We start from the raw sequence: 21069 nt of genomic DNA on the forward strand, positions 1-21069 counted from the left end.
TTGCCACCTGTGGTGAGTCACAGGGTCAACAGTCCGCCGGAGCAATCCAGGTTCTCAGACAGAGCCACAGCGGCAAGTCACAGGAAGTGGACCCTGCCCATGGAGGCCCAGAGGGGACTCTCCACGGTCACTCTATTGCGTGTAGAAAGACACACGCCAGGGGCAAGTGGGGACAGCGTGCTGCCCTACTCATGCCGGGCCCCAGCTCTTCTGGCCACTGGTCACTGCTTCCATGCTCTGGGCCTCAGTTTCCTCGTCTGTAAAGTGGGGATAAAGTCCTCAGCCCCAATGGGTTGTTTGTGAAGATGGCAGAAAACCTTGCTTGTGAAATGCTTAGCGTGGTACCTGGAATGGGGTGTCCCTGTGAACCAGGAATAGAGAAACTAACATGGAGAGAGGACATTCCCGAGGTGCTGGGCCCCTTAAGGGAGCAGGAGTCTCCAAGGAGGGAATTCCCAAACCGTTGCCACCCCTACCTCCAGCTCTGGCCTCCCAGCTGCTGGGCTGGGTCTCTGGCCAAAGCCGCTGGCCACCTGCTCACCTGGCCGGCAGTCCCCGTGGCCGCGGCGCCAGACGGGGGGGCCCACCCGCTCAGCTGCCGATGCCAGCACAGGAAGCGGAGACGAACAGGGAGACAAAGCAGCCCCAGGGGAGATGACTGTCAGCCTGAGTGACTCCACTGTCCTCCAGGCTGGGACGGGGGACAGGGTGGGGGCGGCCGCAGGGAGGCTGGCTCATTCCTGACATAGCTCACGAGAGCTCTCCGGGCAGTGTGCCCACCTGTCCGGCACAACACCTGGGAGGTGCCTCCCTTCCGTTGTCCATTTAACTCTTTCCTGAGCTCCCAGCTTGCTGGGGAAAGACCCCTGAGGAGACACAGACTCTGGGGATAACCTGCATCAGGTGCTGGGTGACCTCAGGCACCCACACCCCCTCTCTGGGCACGGTTTGTCCTCCACAGAAGCCCCGGTGGGAGAATCCCGGTCTATGGCCCTGAGGAGAGTCAGGCGGGGGAGGGGCAGACCCTACACCTCCCTCAATTTCCCCCTCAACGTGCCCGCCGATCACCCCACCTCCTGCACCAGGACCTGTCATCCTGGGGCTGCCCTGAGAGCAAGGCCAAGAGCTGAGTCAGGGATTCCAAAGGAACTGGTCATTTCCCGCCCCGCTTCCTGACCCGTCCTCTAGCTTGGACGCGGGCCTGGATTCAAATCCTGCTGCAGCCGCATCTTAGCTGGGTGATTCCAGGCAAGTCTCTGAGCCCCTCTGGAGCCTCAGATCCCTGTCTGTTCAACGGGATCGATAACAATCTCTACCCCTCGGAAAGGTGGGGCGAACTCAGCAAGAGCATCCAGGCAAAGCCCTGGCCTGGCTTGTGCCTGCCCTTGGAAAACACCTGTGATGGGAGTTACTGTTATTCCCTCCGTCGGCATCGTGGTCGGCGGCGGCTGGGAAAAGGGGTACGGAGAAGCCGGGCTGGAGGTTCCCAGGCACACAGAGGGCCCCGAAAGCACACGGAAGGGGATTTTGATGGCGGGGTCCCAAGGAGGGAAAAGCAAGGCAACAGGTGGCTGGCCGTTGAGAGGGTCCCCCCAGTGAAGTCCAAGATTTGTCTCTTGGGAGCCAGCCCTCCCTACCGGGGGCTTGCTAGCTCTTCGCAAACAAAGCCTGCCAGAATCCTGACCCCCCACCTCCGGAGGAGGGAAGGCCACCCCCCTCTTCCTGGAGAGGCCCCCCCCACACCCCAACCATCCACTTATCTCTGCAGGGCCTGAATCACCAGCCTGTGGAAAGTTTTCAGCGGGCCCCTCACCCCCACCCCCGCATTCCTGTGTGAGGATGTCATGTGGGAGGAGTCTGCTCAACCCACTGGGCTGCCTCAGCTCCCCCCACCCCCAAATCCCACGGTCATTGTCTGAAACTGGGAGTGTGCACTTGAGGTCACCTAAATTGGGCGGAGTGGGGGGGGGCCCGCCTCACTCAGCGAAGGGGAGCTGAGAGGACCACCAGGTGGTAAGAGGGTGGGAGCAGAGACTACACACCACAGGCTACACCACAAGGATCTGCTCATCTGAGCGTTGGCAAGCTGTGTTAAGCAAGGTGCTGAGGCTCTGTTTCAGGAGGCCGATCAGAAAGGGGTGCAGCCCCTCCAAAACTTCAACCCACCCCATCGGTTGTAGGACCCATGGCTAAAAACCAAGTACGAAGTCAGCTGTTTGACTTGAACTTCCCGTTTTATTGACGGGAAACCTGAGGCCAGAGATGAAGAGAGATTTCCCCAAAATCACCCAGCGGGTATGGGCGACAACGGCAGGGACTAAACCCCCAATTTCTCAACGCCCTGCTTATCTCAGCAAAGCGGCTCCCAGAGAAAGGGGATGAGCTGGCCTTCCAAAGGTCGGCCCGCATTCCACAAATGCCCTGCCCCACAGCCCTTTCCAGAAAAAAAATCACCCATTGAAAAGAACCCACGTTGCTGTAGAGATTTCCGCTGTCACAGGCCCTGCCGGTGCCAAGCCACAGCCTCCCCACGTGAGCTCGCCGATGCCCAGGCCCTGTTCCCAGGGACAGTCTGAGTTAACTGGCCCCCTCTCCGGGCTTGATCTGTCACCAGTAGAAGCCCCTGTGACAGAATCTGGGTCTACAGCCCTGGTGAGGGCTGGGGGGCGGGGCGGGGAGGTAGACCCTGTGTCTCCCTCTACCCTTTCCCCTGCACAAGCATTTTTCAAAAGCTCCCCAAGCAATTCTTATGTGCAGCCAGGGGATATGAATCCTGTGTCACATTTACTTACCTCCAGGTACAAAAAAGAAGCTTGAGACCCAGAGAGGTTCAGTGACTTGCCTAAGGTCACACAGCAAGTTAACAGAGATGGGACTGGCCCCTGGCACTGTCCCAGGTGCCCACAGCGCTGGCACATAGGCAGTCGATACTCAAGACAGTCTTGTGGGATGGAGCAAAAATAACAACCGCACTTAAAAGCGCTTACGTGTCAGACACTGACCTAATCACTTTATGAGCATTAAGTCATTTAATTATCATAGCAACTCTACAAGAGGGGCACTATGTCATCTCCATTTCACAGAGGAGAAAACCGAGGCACAGAGAGGTTAAGGAGCTGGCTTAAAGTCACACAGCTCATTGTTAGAGCTGGGATTTGATGCCAGGCATTCTTGTCTTAGAGTCCTTGCTCGTGACCTCCATGCTAGCCCAAAATCATTCATTTGTCAATTCACTTATTCACTGAGAAGTGAATGAATGAATCCAGTCATAAGAGATAAACCTCAAGTCCAGGAAGGCGTTGCGATTTTCACCAAGTGAAACCACTGAACATCAGAGCACAGACGACCTTACCGAGGTCCCGCAGTCTCAGAGCCAAGAGGAGGGCCTGGGAACATACCCTCCACCCCCGCACCCCCGTTCCCTGCCATCCCTGCACCGTCACTCACCCTGGCAGGCGTCCTCCACTTTCTCGTACCCCTCCTGGCACAGGCACTGGCCGATGGGCACCAGCCACTCGCCATCGACCGCACAGTGCATGCGGGGCTCGTCGCCCCCGGGCGGCACCACGGCATAGTCCACGCAGGTGCCAGCCACGGTGGCCAGGGAGGGCGCGTCGGAGCCCGCGATGGTCTCGGGGAAGCGGGCCAGGCCCTGCAGCTGCTCGGGACACTTCTTGTAGTAGACGCGGACGGAGAGCAGCGCCACGCAGGCACCGATGTCCTGGAAGGCCAGGTAGAAGCCCTTGCGGGTGAGCGGCCCCGCAGAGCGCTCCTCCACGTTCAGCTTCACGTGGCGGGCCTCGAAGTCGCTGCTGACCGTGATCTCGTCGGGTGCGATGGTGTCGATCTTGGTGAACTGGCGCTTCTGGAAGTTGGTGCCGTAGTCCACGTCTGACTCGGCATAGTAGAGGTTGAAGGTCTCCTTGCAGGAGCTGGCCCCCCCGGGGAAGCTGTTACAGTCACGCACCGTGAACTTGAGCTCGATGAAGATGCGCTCGGCCTCGCCGCGGTACACCCAGTTGGTGCGGAGCCAGTTGTCCTGGTCCCCGGCCACCACGTTGCACACGGAGTACATGTAGATGGGCGCGTCGTCCATGATGTTCTGCATCAGGTCCCACTGCGTGGGGCGGACAGGTTAGTGCGGGCAGGCGTCCGGGGGCAACCTGAGGCCCAGAAGCACTGCCCAGGGGGCCGAGCCGGGCGTCAGGAAGATGCTTGTCGCTTCTTGCCATCCCCATTCCTCAGGGAAGGAAACTGAGGCCCCGAGAGGCGCTGCCTCTCACCCACACACGCCAGAAGTGCTGAGCCAGGAGGTGCCTCCCGGCATTTCTGACCCCAGTGCCGGGGTGCTGACCCTCTCTCCCTTAGACCGCGAGTTGGGGCTGGAGACTGGGGGCCCCATGTGACCTCAGGCGGATCACGGAAGCTCGCTGTGCCTGGAACTCTACGTCTGCATACTGGGGGCACGATCTAGCTCACAGAGTGGCTGTGAGGATGGACAGCAGAATGTCTACAAATGCTGAGCACACTGCCTGGTGGGGCAAGATGAGAGAGCCGTCACAGGGACCGCTGGGAGCGGCGGCCACGGCACTATTACTGCGCGCATGCGCGTAGGTGAGTGTGAGGGGCAGGGGAAGAGGTTAAGTCAGAAACAGCAGTGAGCCCCCATCACGAAGGTTCTGGCTTTGGGACAGATGAGTGCATCTTCTCCCCTCCTCAGAACAAAGCTCAGCCTCCTCCAGGAAGACTTCCTAGGTTGGGCCAAGTGCCCCTCTCTGGCTCCTAGTCTCATGTCTCCTTTGTTGCAACACTTGGCGCCTATGTGGTAACACCCACGTTTGGCTCCCACACTAGAGTCTGAACTCCTTGGGGCAGGGACTGTGTCTCATTCATTTCTGTATGCCCAGGGCCTGCCTGGAACAGAGCAGGTGCTCAGGAAAGTGTTTAGTGAATTGAATCAGTGAACGAATGGATGGATGAATGAAAGCAAAGGGGCCAAGGAGAGAGGCCTGGGCCTCACTGTGCGACAGACCAAGACCTCAAATGCCTTTGGGCCTCGGTTTCTCACTCTGTATAATGACCAGGTTAGATTACACGACCTGAGATCCCTCCCAGCAGGACATGCCAGGATCCTGGAAATCCCGCTACAGCTACGCCCCGGGCCTCCTTGGAGCTCAGGTGACCGGGGACAAGCACCTAACTCACACAGATCTGGCCCGCAGTGGGGACTGTCCCAACCAGCCCCCTGAAGACACACTTCTCCCTGGCTAAGGGCCCCAGGACAAACTCAGCAAGGACAAACCCATTATACAGAGGGGGAAACCGAGGCCCAGAGAGCACCCATATCTTCCTCAAGACCACATGGTTGTGTCACGCAAAGCTGGAGGAAGGACCCTAGCGTCTTGCCCTCCAGTCCTGGTCCTGACGGTCCAGAGCAGAGGGCAGAAAACTTGGGTGGGATGAGGCAAACCCAGCTCAGCCCGAAGCAGGAAGGGGAAGCAACAGCTGGGGGAGCAGAGAGAGGGGCCCAGCAGGAAGGAATTTGATCCTTTTCCTGGCTGGGGGCTGCGGGCACCTGGGAGGCACCACTCCTCCGTCTCCCCCTCACCCCCTACCTCCTGCGCTGGGACCTGGAAGATACGCGGGGCGCCTTTAACCCCTTCCCTCCCAAGATGGTTCCCTCGACCGTCAGCCTTCCAAGGCCTCCGTCTAAGGGTCTCGGCTCTGCTAGGGCCTTCGGCTGTCTCCCAGCTCCTTCCACCTCTCGGGCCCCCTCCCTGCCACCTTCCAATCCCCAGCCCGCCCTGGGATGGCTGCCTCTGCGCCTGGTGTGAGAAGCAGGACACTCAGTCCGAGTCCTGGCTGAGCTGTCTGATGCAGGCTGGCCCCATCCTCCCTGGGTCTCAGTGTCCCCGTTCCCACGCCCCCGCCCGACCCGGAAGCCTTACCCCTTTGCCATACGGGTGTGTGAGCCAGCCGAGTTCCCCTTTAGCCGCAGCGAAGTCCAACAGTACCACTGCAAGAGACAGGAGAGGAGGCCAATTAAGTCTGGGGGTATCTCCAGGGGTCAGGCCATGGTGGAAAAGGTGAGAGTCCCTCAGGATCCCCAAGAACCCTTGCTGGCTTCCTCAGCCCTCAGAGAGAGACCCCACTATACAGGGTCACCATATCCAAGAGACTCACCCCTCAATACATAGGGAAACAGAGGCCTAGGGAAGGGGTGGGACCCAAAGTCACAGAGCAGGTTGGGTGAGGACTAGGCCTCCGGTCTCCTAGGCCACAGCTCCAGTCACGCCACCTTCTCGGTCAGCCTCCAGCTGGGCACAGCGGGACAGAGCTCAGCGCAGTGGGGGGACAGCAGCTGGGCAGAGAGCTGGGGCCGGCAGGGTTGGGCTGTTAAGTGACACCCTGGCGTCCCGTCTGCTCCCTGGAAGGAGGCCCCTGGACTGCCCTTCACACGCAGGCGGGCTCTGGGTGCCCTGGTGTCCTCTCCTGCCCGCCCCCTGCCCCCAGCATGAAAGACCCTCAGCCCCACCTCACACATATGTACGCACGTGTCCCCTGGCACTCCCAGGAGGGAGGGCAGTTAGCAGGTGGGAACGGCTCCAAGGAGGGGAGGGGGAGCCAGCGGGGGGTGTCTGGAAACCGATCTTCCCACCACAAAAGCCGCAGAGCAGGCAGGATAAAGCCCCGAACCCACAGGGGCTTTTAGGAGGGGCCCAGAGACGCATGCAGCTGGCGAGGTCCCCTCCTCGGGAAAGTCGCTCTCACCGCCCTGTCCCTCATCCCCCGGCCACTGCTCGGCCAGGGGTGCCTGTGGGACGGGGAACGGAAACCCCTAGAGGGGATTTCCAGGCCCAGGGGGACCAGGTTTCAGGACAATGCCGTCCCCAGAGAGGCAGCTGGAACCTGAGGGAGGGACGCGCTGCCAGGGGCTTCCTTAGATCCAGCAGCTCCCATCCGTCCACCCTGGCTCTCTGCCAGACTCGCGGCGGCAGCCAAGTCCCCAAACCCTGGGCACGGCCCCTCCTCCCTTCCCCAGTAAAGTCCAGGTAGCCACCATCCAGCGCCACCCGCCCTGGAGGACAAGGAGACTGGGAAGCCGAGGCGTGGCGCCTAAGCAAGGTCCCCGGACTCAGAGGGTACAGCCCAAACTCGGAAAGGGTGAGGGGCCAATACCCCTTCCTTTGGACCCTGGAGCACAAGCAGTACGGGCCCAAAAAGCACCTGCACGCCTGAAGGCCAGGACCGGGGGCTGGGGGGAGGCGGGGGGGGAAGGACTCTGAGGGTGGGGCTCCAGGCAGGCAGGGAGCAGAGCGGGACCTGGTTTGGAGGGTGGGGTGAGGGTGGGTCAAGCAAGGGAGCTGACGGGAGTCTCAGAAATCCTTCCCGAAGGTGAGGCTGCCTGGCTGGCCTGAACTGACGTCCTGGGTGTCAGGCACGGCCACCTGACTGCTCACCGGGGCCAGATCTCTCTAGGAAGGGTCCGGCAGCCCAGACGAGGGATCGGAAATCCGAGGTGGCACCTGCCCCAAGCCCGCGAGGGCTGGGTAGCGGGGCTGGAGGGTGGATGGGGCAGGGATGTGTTCAGACATGCCCGGAGCCCGAGCTTGGAAAAGTCACTAATTCCTCTAATAAATGGAATGTTCCGGCTGTACAGGAAGGAGTCTGGAGGTTCCTGGCTCCGGCTGGGTGGGTCGGAGGACAACGGTGAGCGGCCCTCACAGCCCTGCACACCCCTCCCCGGACAGGGAGGAAGCTGCCGTCCAGGCCCCAGGGAGGGAGAGGGCTCACGGCTCCCAGGCTCTGAAGGGTTAACCTGACACGGAGGGTCCCCCACCACCCCTGCCAGAGGCTCCTCTTCCAGCCCCCAGGCCTGGCTCTAGAAGTATCACAGGGCTCGATCTGAGTGGACAAAAAGCCTGCACACAGGAAGGAGCCCCCTCCCGGGAAATTCCCTAGAACCGATCACCAGGAACAGGAGCCCAGCCCTGTCGGCCCCTCCGCCCTGACTTGGGTGCGGCTCTCTCCTCGGCTCTCTCCTGAGCTCTTCCTGGGACTGGGGCACCTGCTTCCCTGAAAGGGGGGTTCTGGGGGCCCCTCACCTGCCCCAGAAGGCTTCACCGAGAGGCCTGGGGTGGGCAGGGCTCATCCAAGAGCTCCGGGTCCCGCACCCCGCACCTAAAGCCTCCTTCTCTGCCTTAGGTTCCATCACCACTGTCGCCCTTGCAGGTGCAAATGCGATACTACGACCCACGCCCCTAGTGTCACCTCCCCGACTCCCCGCCCCTCTGTAACCAAGACTGGCTAAAGGGGGAGGCAAGAGACGCTGGGGGAGCCCTGGCCAGTGTGGCTCAGTTGGCTGGAGCATCATCCCATCAACCGAAAGGCTGTGGGTTCAATTCCTGGTCAGGGATGTGCCTGGGTTGTGGGTTCGGTTCCTTGTGGAGGCACCTACACGAGGACAACTTATTGTTTCTCCTCACATCCATGTTTCTCTCCCTGTCTCCCACCCTCCTCTCTCTCTCTCTCCCTCCCTTCCTCTCTCTCTAAAAATCAATCAGCATGTCCTCGGGTGAGGATAAGCTCTGTGGGGGGAATGAAGAAGAAAAGGAGAAAGAGGGCAAAAAAGGCTCTTTCAGAATCAAGAAGCCAAGGACTTTCCTGCTCAGGCCTCCTGAGCACTCTCCAGGCCTTTTCCCATCAGCCACCGCGAGCCAGCAACCCCAGTACCTCTGCCCAGCTATTCCCGCCGCTGCTCGGGAGAATCCACCATGAAACCACAAGGAAGGCGCCCTGGGCTCTGGCAGCCCAAGAAGCCAGATGCTCAGCTCTGACCCTGGCTGTGCAGACGGCCCTGACTGGCGAGGGCTGGGGCCTCCCTCAGTTTCCCCTTCTGTAAAGACTCACTGTCTTTTGAGAATCTAACGGGCTCCATCTGGGTCTCCAAATGCAGCCTGGCTCCCCTACCCACGGGGAGGAGCGGGGCGAGAAGGAAGGGAACTGATCAGCAGCCCGGGTAAAGGTGCAAGGGGCATGTGCATCCTCTCCCCTGCAACCCACCCCTTAGGCACATCCACCCCATCCAGCCTGAATCCCAAAGAACGTAAGACAGCAGCTGCCAGCTGGGCGGTCATTCCCCGTGGCCCCCCCACACCCGGGCCCCCCGCCCCGCCAAAGGCACACCTCCCTGCTGGAGTCGTTCACGAGGACCCACTCCTGAAGCCTGCAAGGAAACGTAGCCCGGTCCCAGGGCTCTGCAACACACACCCTGTGCTCCCCCACCCCATGGAAGTAGGGGGCTCGTCATCCAGGCTGGAGATGGGACCCACATGGGAACACAGGGACAAGGCAGCTCCAGGCTTCCAGGCTGCTGGCCGGGGCGGCTGGATAACAATCGCCCAGCGGCGTCAGGCCAGCCTAATCCCCCCGCCCCCACGGGCAGCCTTTGAGAAAGGCCTGTAGTGATTCCAGCTGTCTCTCCCCTTCTCTACAACCACAGTCCCCCAAGGAAGGGGGAGGACCAGAAGCTGATGGAGCGGGGCGGGCGGGGGGGGGGGGCGAGGTATGGAGGGTCACAGAAATCCCCGCCACCCATGCCTCCTGCCTGCAAGTTGGGACCGAGAGCCTTGGCTGGGCTGGGACAGAGGCTGGGACAGAAGGCCACCGCCATACACCTCCTCCCCCAAGCGCTCCAGCTCTGATTTTACCTCCCAACTCGCCAGAGCCAAGCCTCCAGCCTCAGTCTGGGAGGTGGAAAAAGAAGGCAAAGCTCAAGGAAACTCCTCACAGGGCCCAGGCTTCCTCTGCACGTCCCCCTGCTGGAGCCTGGGAAGCCGCCTTCTGGCCCGGGGCCGGTGGGGAAAACTTGTTCTCACTTTTGGACACTGAACTCGGCCTCTGCTGGCTGGACAGCAAGATCCTTGGACACGAGCAGGAGCCCCCATTCTCTCTTGGACCCTAGCTGAGCGGCAAAGCCCTCGTCCACGCACCGGCCAGCCCAGGGCAAAGTCTGTGGTCCCCTCGCCCGGCACCATTCTGGGAGGCTCCGGGGCGGGGGTGAGTGATTCAGTCCTCAGCCCCGGGTGCCGGGACACCTTGGTGGCCGTGGGGTGATGGCTCCACACCTTGAGAGGCCGCGCCTCCACCTGCCGCATTTCCTCTTTCTGAGTCACCCACTTGCTCAGAACGCTTGACTTTGGGACTTCCTGTCCGCACTCCCGGCCGCGAACCTGCCCCCCGAGCCTGGGAGTGCGGGATGGGAAGGGGGAAAAGGTGCGTGGGCAGACCGGCCCGAAACTCCCCTCGCGCTCTCGCTCCGGACTGGAGGGAAAAGGGGGCGTGGAGAAAATCTCAGGGAGCGGGGACTTCCGCAGCGTGCTCCCCGCCAGCCGAACAGCCCCCTCCCCAAAATGAGGGGCCTCCACTGAAATGCCTTCTTCGCAAAAGCGAAGCAAACAGGTTAGTGAATTCAGGTCCCCAAGAGGCTGAGCCTGCACACGGAGAGCCCTCCCGACACCCCCTTCTCCAAGAAACCCCCGCACCCCGCCGGGACGCGTTCCTGAAGCCGCCGCCGGAGCTGCGACCACGCGGCCCGCGTCGCGTTCCCTTCTCCGCGGCCTCCGAGCTCCCCACTCCCAGGCCGCTACCCCTTAGACCCCGCGGCCCCTAAAACCTCGGGAGGGGATCCCAGATTCGTCCCAATCGCAGCCCGCGCGCCCGGACTGAGCGGCGCCGGGTCCGTTTCCAAAGTTGCGCGCGTCAAGGCGCTCGGGGCTCCGGGAGGCGCCGAGGTCGGGGAATCCGGCTGCCGGGGCTGTGTCGGGCTGGGGCGTCTGCCGCGAACACACTCACCTTCCTTGCCCTGCGCCGCGACGGCGCCCAGCACGCAGCTCCACAGTAGGGAGAGGCAGGCACGGGGCGCCGGACGCTCCATGCCGCGCTCCTCGCTTTTTGCCCGATCTGTGCTCAGCTCCGGCACACCCGCACGCCGGCCTCGGTGTTCTGCTCCCGCCAGCTGCTCGAGCGCAACTTCTGCACCTCCTGCGCCTCCTGCCCCAAATCCTTAATGGAAGTTGGGTGAGAACCGGCTCGTGTTCATTCATGCCCTGCGCCGACGTCACCTAAGCCACGCCCTCAAGAATGTCTTTAAAGGGGCCGGGCTGGCACCCGGAGAGAAGGGAGGGGAAGTCCCAAGAGGTTGGAGAGGACCGTGAAGTCCTCTGGACTCACTGGCGCCCCCACTAGGCCCTCCGACGTTTGAGCGCCTCAAAGTGTCAGCACCCGCAGGGCTAGTCTTAGGTGATCCCGGAGCCGGGACCCTGGGCCCAGGCGCCGCAATGGCGACGCAGAGCCTCCCCACTCTCACCCTTTGCCCTCTGGGACCTGGCTGACCGTTGGCCTGGCCTGAGACCTGGGCTAAAATAGGCAGGGTGGCGGGAGGGGCAAGAAGCAGTTGCCTCCTTAGCAGCATGCATAGGAGGGGAGCTGCAAAATAGACCCACATGCCCTTCTTCCTGGACCTCTGAAGTTGGGGAGAGCACTTCTGCTCAGGGGTCTCTAAGAATACAGTAACTTTCAGCCTGAACCTGAACCTTTCGGTCTCTCACCTTCCTGCCTGAACTACGTGAGCTTCAGCACCCGCTCCAGCTTCTCCACTACCAGACCCTGGGCTCCGGGCAGTCAGGCAGGCAGTGACCTGGCCCACCAGCATCACGGCCTCTGTCCATGCAGGCGCCTGGGCCTCGGGCTCCCAGATCTCTGCACCGAGCTCCACCATGTCCAGAGGTGTCTAGGGGTCTGGGGGACTTGCCCTGGAGATGGCTGGGGGTATGGCTGGCCTAGGGGGCATGTGGAACGAGAAGGAGACTATGCAATGCCTGAATGACCACCTGGCCTCCTACCTGGAGAGGGTGAGGAGCCTGGAGGCTGATAATCCGAGACAGAGACTGGAGACCCAAATCTGGGAACAACTGGAGAAGGACGGACTGAGGGCATGACAGACTGAGGGCATGACTTCAAGGCCAAGGCTCTCATGGAGGAGCTACTCTTCGTGAAGAACCACAGGGAGGAAGTCAATGGTCTGCAAAACCGGACTGCCGGCTCTGAGTTGACCATGGAGTTGGATGCCCCCAAATCTCGGGACCTCAGCAAGATCATGGTAGGCATCTGGATCCAGTGTGACAAGCTGGCTCAGAAGAACCGAGAGGAACCCTGGCTGGCGTAGCTCAGTGGATTGAGCGCGGGCTGCGAACCAAAGTGTCCCAGGTTCGATTCCCAGCCAGGGTACATTCCTGGGTTGCAGGCGGTGACCCCCAGCAACCGCACATTGATGTTTCTCTCTCTCTCTCTCTATCTCCCTCCCTTCCCTCTCTAAAAATAAATAAATAAAGTCTTAAAAAAAAGATGAAGACTTTAAAAAAAGAAGAAGAAAAAGAAGAACCGAGAGGAGCTAGATGAGTCCTGGTCCCAGCAGACTGAGGACAGCACCACAGTGGTCACCTCGCAGACGGCTGAGATAGGAGACATACAGTCCAGTCCTTGGAGATCAACCCGGACCGATGAGAAGTCTGCAGGCCAGCATGGAGAACAGCCTGAAGGGGGTGGGGACTGCCGTGCAGATGACACAGCTTCATGAGATCCTGCTGCATCTGGAATCAGAGCCCGCCCAGACCCAGCCAGGGGGCAGTGTCAGGCCCAGGAGGAAGGGGCCCTGCTGAACATCAAGGTCAAGCTGGAGGCTGAGATCGCCACCTACCCCCACCTGCTGGAAGAAGGGGAGGACGTCCATCTTGGTGGCACTCGCCAACAGCAACTCCACATAGTCCACTCAAACAACCACCCCCTGTAGGACTGTGGATGACAATGGTCTCTGAGGTCAAAGACACCAAAGTTCCGAGGCATGAAGGCAGCAGAAGCAGGGCATCCCTCGGCAGGGCAGGAGGCCAATAATAAGAAGTTCAGAGACCACTGAACATAAAAATAATACAGTAACCTTGGAGCAGCCGCGTCTAAAAGTGAATCTGACACAATTATCTCATATAATTCTCATCTGGGAGGTGGGTATTATTACCCCACCTTATAGAGGAGGAAACAGGAGGCTCTGAGGGCTTAAACAGTATGCCCGGAGGTTGCACAGCCCAGAGGTGGAAGAGCTGGGATTTGAACCTGGGTAGTTTCCACTTCAACCACTGCCCCGTACAGGGTAAGGGTGGACAAGGCGCTGCTGTGCAGAGCACCCACCCCCGACCCCGGCACGGACAGAATCGGTTGGTCTGTTTGATACTTTGGAGGACACCTGTGTCCCTTCTGCCCCTTCCAGGGGCCTCTCCCCAAAGGGTCCTCAGACATGAGCTCACCTTCCCTCCTGACGGAAGCGGCTGGCATTAGCGAACAAACGGGAAATGTCCTCTCACCTGCCTGCCTGGCCACCCACGGCTGCTGTTGCCCAATCGCCTTGTGGCCAGTCGGGGAGGAGCAGCTGTGGCAGGCCTGATTTCCTGGGAGAACCGAGCCCCTTCTGCCGCCTCCTTCTCTCCAGCCCCATCCTCTGCTTGACTCCCCTGGACCCCCTTGCTGCCTCGACAGCTCCTCTGGGCCACTCTCGTACCCAGGTCCTCCCTGCCAGATGTGGGCTCCTCGGCCTCTCGGCCGTGGCGCCTACCGTTGGGAAGCGGGTCCAGACATCTCCCCTGGAGGGGAGGGTTAATTACAGGTGTTGGGGTGGTGTAATGAAAGCCTTTGACCAGCGTGGTCGGAGGAGAGTCTTGGTCTTCTGAGAGTGAGTGTGCAAGCGTCTGTGAGAGTGAGTGTCTGTGAACGTGTCGGTGTGTGTGGACACACTGGTGTGGGTGTGTGAGCATGTGTGGACACGAGAGGATTTGCCTGTGTGTGTGAGCGCTACACTAGGCAGTGGGCGAGAACAGAGACTACGGAGTCAGCCCGTAGTTTTTGAACATTTCACTTCTTAGAGTCTCGGTTTGCTCGTCTGGAAGATGTAGAAACCTGCTTCAGAGATCACATGACGTCATGCACGTAAACCACATGGGCCATGACAACAGAACGCGCTTGTGAAATCTCAGCTGCTGTTAGGTCACACGGGACACAGCCAGAGGAAGTGGCAACTGTGGAGAGAGGGACACAGGGCTCGTGCACAGAGCGCCTCAGTGTGTGTGTGTGTGCGTGTGCACTACACAGTACGGATAAGTGTTTTGCATGCTGCGTTGAACCTCTAGGCTGTGGACACTGTGCTGAGTGCAAGACTTCACATGTGTTGGATGTGAGACTCTGCCTGTACCTGTGTGTTACATGCCATTTGCAGCCTCTGCATGTTGGATGTGCCCCTGGAAGACACGCTCCAAGGGGGCAGGGAGTTTGTGCAAAACAGACGGCGTCTGATGCATGGTGCGTGTCCAGCAAACCTTTGCTGCACGAATGACCTCGAGAGTGGGCGGCAGTGCTGGCCAGTTCCGTGTTGGTTGGTCGGTCCTGTGGGTGGCACGTGTGGGTTTCCACGCATGGCTCCTCATGCATGGAAGGCTGAACCCACGTGCTCGGGGTGCAGACAGGCCCCGCTCACTGACTGTGTGGGCTGTGGGGCTGAGAGCACCACACGGAGTCAGAGCTGCTCACCTCTGACGTGCAGCGTGGGCAGAGGCCTGTGAGAAGGGGCAGAGTGTGAGGTGGCGGGAGGGTAGGGGGTGGGGCGGCTCCTTTGTCCTTAGTCACTCCCCTGGTGACACACTCTCCCCTCTCTTCCTGTTCCAGCCTGGAGCCTTTCCCGCCCTGGGTGACTGACTGGATGCTGAGAAGGAAAGTTCTGCAGTGAGTCTTATAAAGCGGCACTGAACGACGGTATTTATGGCGACGTAATAAGCCCTAATGGAGATGGAATTACCCCGTAAAGGCCCCAAAGAGCCCTCGGGGCCCGAGCGCCAGGGCAGCTCCCGAGGCTTCTGGTTCAGGCGGGGGGGGCCCAGGTGTGTTCGGGTGCGGCTGCCCAGCCTCACCTGCTCATCCCCACCGACAGTAGCCCACCAGCCTTTTCAGGGGGCTGGAGCAAGCAGAGGACAAAGACAAACGTTCAGACAATAGTTTCACTCACCCCACCATCGTCTGCACCTGCCTCTGGCTAAGCACCAGAGAAAGTCGCTGTAGCCGACACTCAAAGCGCTTGCGCTGGGCCAGGCCCGTTCTCAGCACTTCGCCTACACTGACCCCATTAGTTCTCATCGTGCTCCCCTGAGACGGGCAGCCTTACTACCCCCACGTTGCAGAGGAGCAAACTTGCTTGTAGAAGTTGGAGCTGGCCCTGGCCAGTGTGGCTCAGTGGGTTAGAGCGTTGTCCCATGAACCAACATGTTGCCGCAAGTTCGATTCCTGGTCAGGGCCCATGCCTGGGCTGCAGGTTCAGTGCTCCGTCCTGGGTGTTGGGGCGCATACAAGAGGCGACCAATTTGATGTTTCTCTCTCACATCGATGTTTCTCTCCGTCTCTTTCTCCCTCCCTCTCCAAAGCATGTCCTCCGGTGAGGATTAAACAATAAATAAATACAAGTCGGAGCTGGATTCTAGCCCGCAGTCCGGATCCAGCACACACCCTCCCGGGTCCCTCTCTTGTCCGCTGCCTCTCCAGGCACCGAGTCGCCCAGAACCCAGAGAACCACCCCCCAGCCGGGAACGACACGCTGCTCCCTGGCACCAGAGTCTTCAAGCCTGTCTAATGTCAAGCTCCCAGGGACACGGCCCTCCCTTGAACCGAGCCCCCACACTCCAAGCCCCCTGGACTCTTCCGTGTCTTCTGGAGCCTCTGAACCGCCTGTCTCCCCAACGAGATTGTGAGCCCTCCAAGGCAAGGAACGGATGAAACACCCCTTTGCATTCCTGGCACCAGCTCCAGCTGTGCCGCGTGCGCGCACACAGGAGCCATTCGACAGAGGCTCACGTTTGATGCCGAGGCTCCAAACCAGGGCCCTCCATGTATTTCCATTCGCATTCCTTAAAGGGCTCCTCCTGGCCAAGCCACGTTCCCCCGTTGCAAACTGCCCGCAGCCCTGAAGGCAAAAGCTGATAAACACTGTCCCCATCGCTGCAGGTGAAGACGTGAGGCTCAGAGAGGAGAGGCGCCTTGCCTGAAGTTACACAGCTAGTACACGGCAGAGGGAGGACTGAAAGGGAAGTGTGTCTCCCCCCCACGGCCCGTCTGCCTGCTCTTTCTGGAACGCTCCATGTTTTTATACCTGCAGCCCTGTGTCCAAGCTGCATCCTCTCCCTGGATGCCCTCTCCACCTCCGGGACTCCCACTCCTTCTTCAAGACCTATCGTGGAGCCACATAGGAGAAGGGGAACACTGGAGCCCCCAGTGCAGGCGACGGCCTGGTCTCTCCTGTATGCAACACAGATCTGGTGGGTGGATCGATGAACGGTGCAATGGGGGCCCAGCAGACCACCATCCCCCCACTTATCCGACTGTGTAGCCTAGGACACGCGCCTCGTTTATCTGGAAAATGGGCGTGGCGACGCTCTCCACCGTCCAGGACTGCCGCTGGGGTTAAGCGAGGTCCTATCTGTGAAGCCCTTAGCGCAGCGTCTGGCACACGGTGAGTGTGGGTACATCTTAGCGATTGTGACCTTCACCGTCAAAAGTCGCTTCTGCGGAGCGGGCTGTTCGCCCTGGAACAGCCCTCCGTTCTCAGGCTGCCCTGCAGCGACTTCCTCGCTTTCCTTCCGCTTTAGGCAGGGAGCTCCTTGAGGGACAGGGCCCCGGTTTTTGTTGGGGTTTATTTTTAAGATTTTATTTGTTTATTTAGAGAGAAGGAAAGGGAGGGAGAAAGAGAGAGGGGGTAAAACCGATGTGTGAGAGATCATCAATCCTTTGCCGCTCTGCACGCCCCCAGCGGGGGCCTGGCCTGCAGCGCCTGCACGGGCCCTGACCAGGAATCAAACCGGTGACTTTCGGTTTGCAGGCGGGCACCCAATCCACTGAGCCACACCAGCGAGGTCCAGACTCCTGGTTTTATTCCATTTTCCCCTACAGTAGGCACTCAGTAAATGTTTGGGGGTTGCATACACATGGGGGTATCAGGGCCTCATCGTTTTCAAAAGAACATATTCCCAAATGGCAGCTGCAAAGTGAAACTCCATGTTGAGCTTTTCAGGTGAGCTTTTTGGGGTGAACGTGCCTGAGCAGTTTTGCTGAGTTCCCCTCCCCCAGGGAGGCGGTTTGAGGCCAGGGGGAGGAGAAACTTAAATATCGGTGCCCGCATTTGGAGGGGGGCAGTGTGGGAGGAAGCCCCCCATAATTGCGGGGCTTCCCCCACCCCCAGAGCTGGGTTAGAGGCTGTGCTGCTTCCTTTGGGGCTTGGTGAGACTTCCTGGGACCCTTTGAAGTGGCTTCCGGATAAATCCTGCCCGCAGGGCCTGGATACGGGGCGGAGCCTCCGAGGGGGGCGGGGCCGCAGCTTGAGTCCCCCAGCCTGAGCCTGCCGCGGGGGCACTGCCTTCCGCCCACCTCCCGCCTCCCACCCGGATTTACAACCCTGGTCCTCTGGCTCCTGGATCCCGGCCGTCACCCCTCATTCTTCATGGTTTTCCCTTCCCCATCTGGTCGCATCCTCCTACCCTTCCAAACTCAGTTTAGATCCCCCCACTCCCCAAAGCCTTCCCTGACGACTCCGACCACTGGCCTTTCTCTCTTCTGAGTGCCAGCCTTTAACCAGGTGGGTTTTGTTTTTTTTTTAATACAAAGTGCCCCACTTCTTGAGCCCGGGTTGTGAGCCAGGCCCTGAGCTAACTAAGGGCTCTCTGCAGCACCACCTCAGTGCCCACGAGCACCCTGAGAAGAAGGGACTCTACCCTCCTTTTACAGATGAGAACTTTGACCTTCAGAGAAGCCAGCCACTTGCTCAGAAGTATCTCCAGAACCTTGCTCGGAGCCCCCAATCCCCTTGACCCCAAGCCGCCCTTGACCGTGCATGGGGAACTAGTTTATAGCACACCCTGTGAAAGGGAATCTTCGGAGATAAAGCCCAACCTCCGTGTTTTACGAAGGAGGAAGCAGCCTACGGCAGGGGAAGGACTTGCTGGAGGTCCCAGAGGCAGCCCTGGCTCCTGCCTTCTCCGTTGGTCACTTGTCCTGTCCCCAGTGCAGCCCCCAAAGGCTGCCTGCTGCGTGGAGGGTGCTGGTCACCTGTGAAGTAGGTGAATTGAGAACGCAGAGACCGACGGCCTGCCCCAGGGCTCCTGCACTCGCTGTTGCTCCAGTCCCCATCACCCCCTCCCCCGCCTCTTTTCCTGGCTGGCCCCTCCTTCAGAACCCTGCTTGAAGGTCAGCTCATTGGCAATACTTGACCCGATCACCCACCCCTGGACTCCCCCCTCCCTTCCCTGCGGTCTTTGTCTCCACTGCACGAGCTGCCACGTTCTACATGTTATTGCTTATTGTGTATTGTCTGCCTCCTCCTCCTCCCCGTGCAAGTGTAAGCTCCGAGAGGGTCGGGTTGCCGCGGGCCTCACTCCCCAGCAAAGTGGCACTGAGAACTCACCCAGTAGGACCTGGGCTAGTTACTTCTCCTCTCTCTATCCCTTTCCTCCTTGGTAGATTGGGGGTAACAGTGGCCCCCCATCTTAGAGAGGTGTGAACACGGCACAGGCTACTACACGCCAAGCACCGAGCTCAGCCACACCCAGACGCCTGCTATGAACTCCAGGACGACTAAGGGACTAGTGGGAGACTCCTGCTGCTGCAAGAGGTGGGCTGACCGGCGCCCGGGGCCCCCGTGGCCTCCCCTGTGTTCCAGGATCTTTGACTGAGGCCCCAGGGTGCTCTGACCTGCCAGGTGCTTTTCCCGAATTGCCTCATTTCATCCTCACCACAGGCCCTGGGAGCAGCCTGTTCCCCATTTCACAGACAAAGAAACTGAGGCTTAGACAGGTGAAGGGACAGCTCAATGCCACACGAGTTAAGTACAGAGCCAGGAACTGAACCCAAGCCGCCCAGTGCTACTCGGCTAATGGCATGACCTCCCCACCTCGTGTCCCCCTCAGTCCCCTCCCTGCTCTGCAGTCTGATGGTCTAACCTGACAAGCAGAGTTCCCGGGGCAGATGTGGCAAGGGGGAGGGGGCTGTGGGTGACCAGGGGCTGAGGGGACCCTTCTGGCATCCCAGGGTCATCACTTACTGTGAGACCCGGGGAAGGAGCTTCACCTCGTACCCAGGGCTTCTGTCTTCTCCCCAGGCTGGCCAGGTGGGGATAAAAATAATGCCATACCCACCTGGTTGGGGAGCGGGCCAGGAAGGTATGAAAAACCATTGGTGCAATGCCCGGCACATGGCAAATCCTCAGCAAATGTCAGCAGTGATTGTTTTTATCACTGACAGCATATTTGGGGGCCCGGGCTGGCACCGTACCTGCCAGGTGCCACCCTGCTTCCTGTGTCCCGACAGTCTGGCTGCTGGCCTGGTGGGGGCCCAAGAGGAAGATGGGGGGAGGGGAGGGGAGTTGCTCTGTTTGTTTTCTGAGACCCTCCAGGTGTGACCTGGCCCCTGCCCCTCCCTGGTAGCACCCACAACGGCATGCAAGGCCCCCGTCATCAAAACCGGCCCAGGTCCCCTTCAGGCCACGCTTTCTGGATAAACCCACCAGGACTCATCCACCCCCCCGGGGAGGGGCAGGGATCACACACTCCTGGATCCTCTTTCCTCCGTGGCACCAGCCTCTGTCCTCACGGGCTGACACACAGCAGGGAGTGCCGAGAACACAGCCCCGCCCAGCGCCGCGCTTATCTGCGTATACACCCACACCCACCCACCCACACACACACACACCCCTTTCCTGCACGCACATCTCAGGGGCTCTGTGGGGACCACCTCAGCACAGGAGGAGGGCTCCTACCCCGCCACCTCCGTTCCTCCTTCCTGTCCTGTGTCCCTCCGTGTGTCTATCCGTCTCTACCAGCCAATCAGTCAGCTCCAGTGGGGCCCAGGTCACTCCTTCCCAGGTCAGCTCCCCCTCCCCATCCCCCCATCCACAGTCTGTCTGTCTGTCTGTCTGCAGCTAGCTCAGTCCTACACCTCGTCTCTGCCACAGCCTCCCCAGCGAGACCCCGCCCCTCCCTCAGCCGGGTCTTGTCACTCCTCCACCGTCCCTACCCATCCAGCCCCACCCCCTTATCTGTCTCCCTCGGCCGTCAGCCTGTCTGTCCATCTATCCGCACTGCTTCCTTCCTCCCCCATCTGCCGGGCCTCTCTCAGCCCTCTCTGGGTCCCATCCATCACTTTCAAGACAGCCGTGCCCAGCCGGGTTGTCACCTCCTGGCAGCTCCCAGCTGCCTGTCAGTCAGTCTGTCCACCAGCCCATCCATCCATCCGTCTGCCATCCCATCCATCATGCCGCAGCCGCTTGTCCGTACTTGCCACCGCTCCCCGATTCTCTGACTGGGCCCCCTGCGGCGCCCCTCAGCCAGCCCCGGCTAGGGGTGTGTGCGTACGAACACACCTGTTCACATCGGTAGGTCTCTCCGTGACCTCTGACACGCATGTGTTCAGTCCTGGGCCCAGCTCGAGGGGCCGGGGACTTGGACGCAGCCCCGCCTCGAGGACCTGGTGTGTGCGGGTGGGGCGGGTGGGCGAACTCGGGAGCGTGGTGGGGGTGAGGGGTCCGGGGAAGAGGTTGGCTGTTTTTCTGTGTATTCTTCCTGCTTGCACTTTCACCACGTGCATCAGTGATCTATTCAAAAAATAAAGATGTAATTTTTTTTTTAAAAAATCCAGCCTCCGTTCTTATCTCCTGATTCCTTAAGAGAGGCTTGACCAGATGCCTCCATGGTTGGGGACTCAGGCACCGCTAGCCCTGGAAGTCCCTGCCTGAGGCCACCCAGTCTCCTCCTCCTCCTCCTCCTGGGCCTGCAGCTGAGACCTCCACACAGGGAAAAGCAGAGAGGTGGAAACTCGGCGGGGGTGGTGGTGGGGAGCCCAGCAAAGCTCCCTGGAAGAGCCGGGCCACGTTGAGAGGAAAAAGCCGGGAGGAGGCCGCAGGGAGGGGAAAGCGGAGCGAGACAATGGGGTTGGCGG

The 21069-nt window shown here is 60.2% G+C and overlaps 1 protein-coding gene and 1 long non-coding RNA gene across 2 annotated transcripts in view; one reads left to right on the top strand and one right to left on the bottom strand.

Annotated features, from left to right (window-relative positions):
• EPHA2 (EPH receptor A2) overlaps positions 1-11077 on the bottom strand; it is a 28554-nt gene extending 17477 nt beyond the window's left edge. Inside the window, exons 1-3 of the mRNA XM_045858674.1 lie at positions 10855-11077; positions 5949-6016; positions 3448-4117 (exon numbers count right to left, since the gene is read on the bottom strand). Of these exons, the coding sequence (XP_045714630.1) occupies positions 3448-4117; positions 5949-6016; positions 10855-10936 (820 nt within the window). The 5' untranslated portion in view covers positions 10937-11077. The remainder of the gene's footprint in view (positions 1-3447; positions 4118-5948; positions 6017-10854) is intronic.
• On the top strand, positions 9872-20596 carry LOC123831626. The gene is made up of 4 exons (XR_006787940.1): positions 9872-10461; positions 14767-14853; positions 15516-16597; positions 18598-20596. It is a non-coding gene; the product is annotated as an uncharacterized LOC123831626 (long non-coding RNA).
• Positions 20597-21069: the final 473 nt, after the last annotated feature.

Source organism: Phyllostomus hastatus, unplaced genomic scaffold, assembly GCF_019186645.2.
Source record: "Phyllostomus hastatus isolate PE091 unplaced genomic scaffold, TTU_PhHast_1.1 phas_scaffold_182, whole genome shotgun sequence".
Classification (NCBI taxonomy): domain Eukaryota; kingdom Metazoa; phylum Chordata; class Mammalia; order Chiroptera; family Phyllostomidae; genus Phyllostomus; species Phyllostomus hastatus.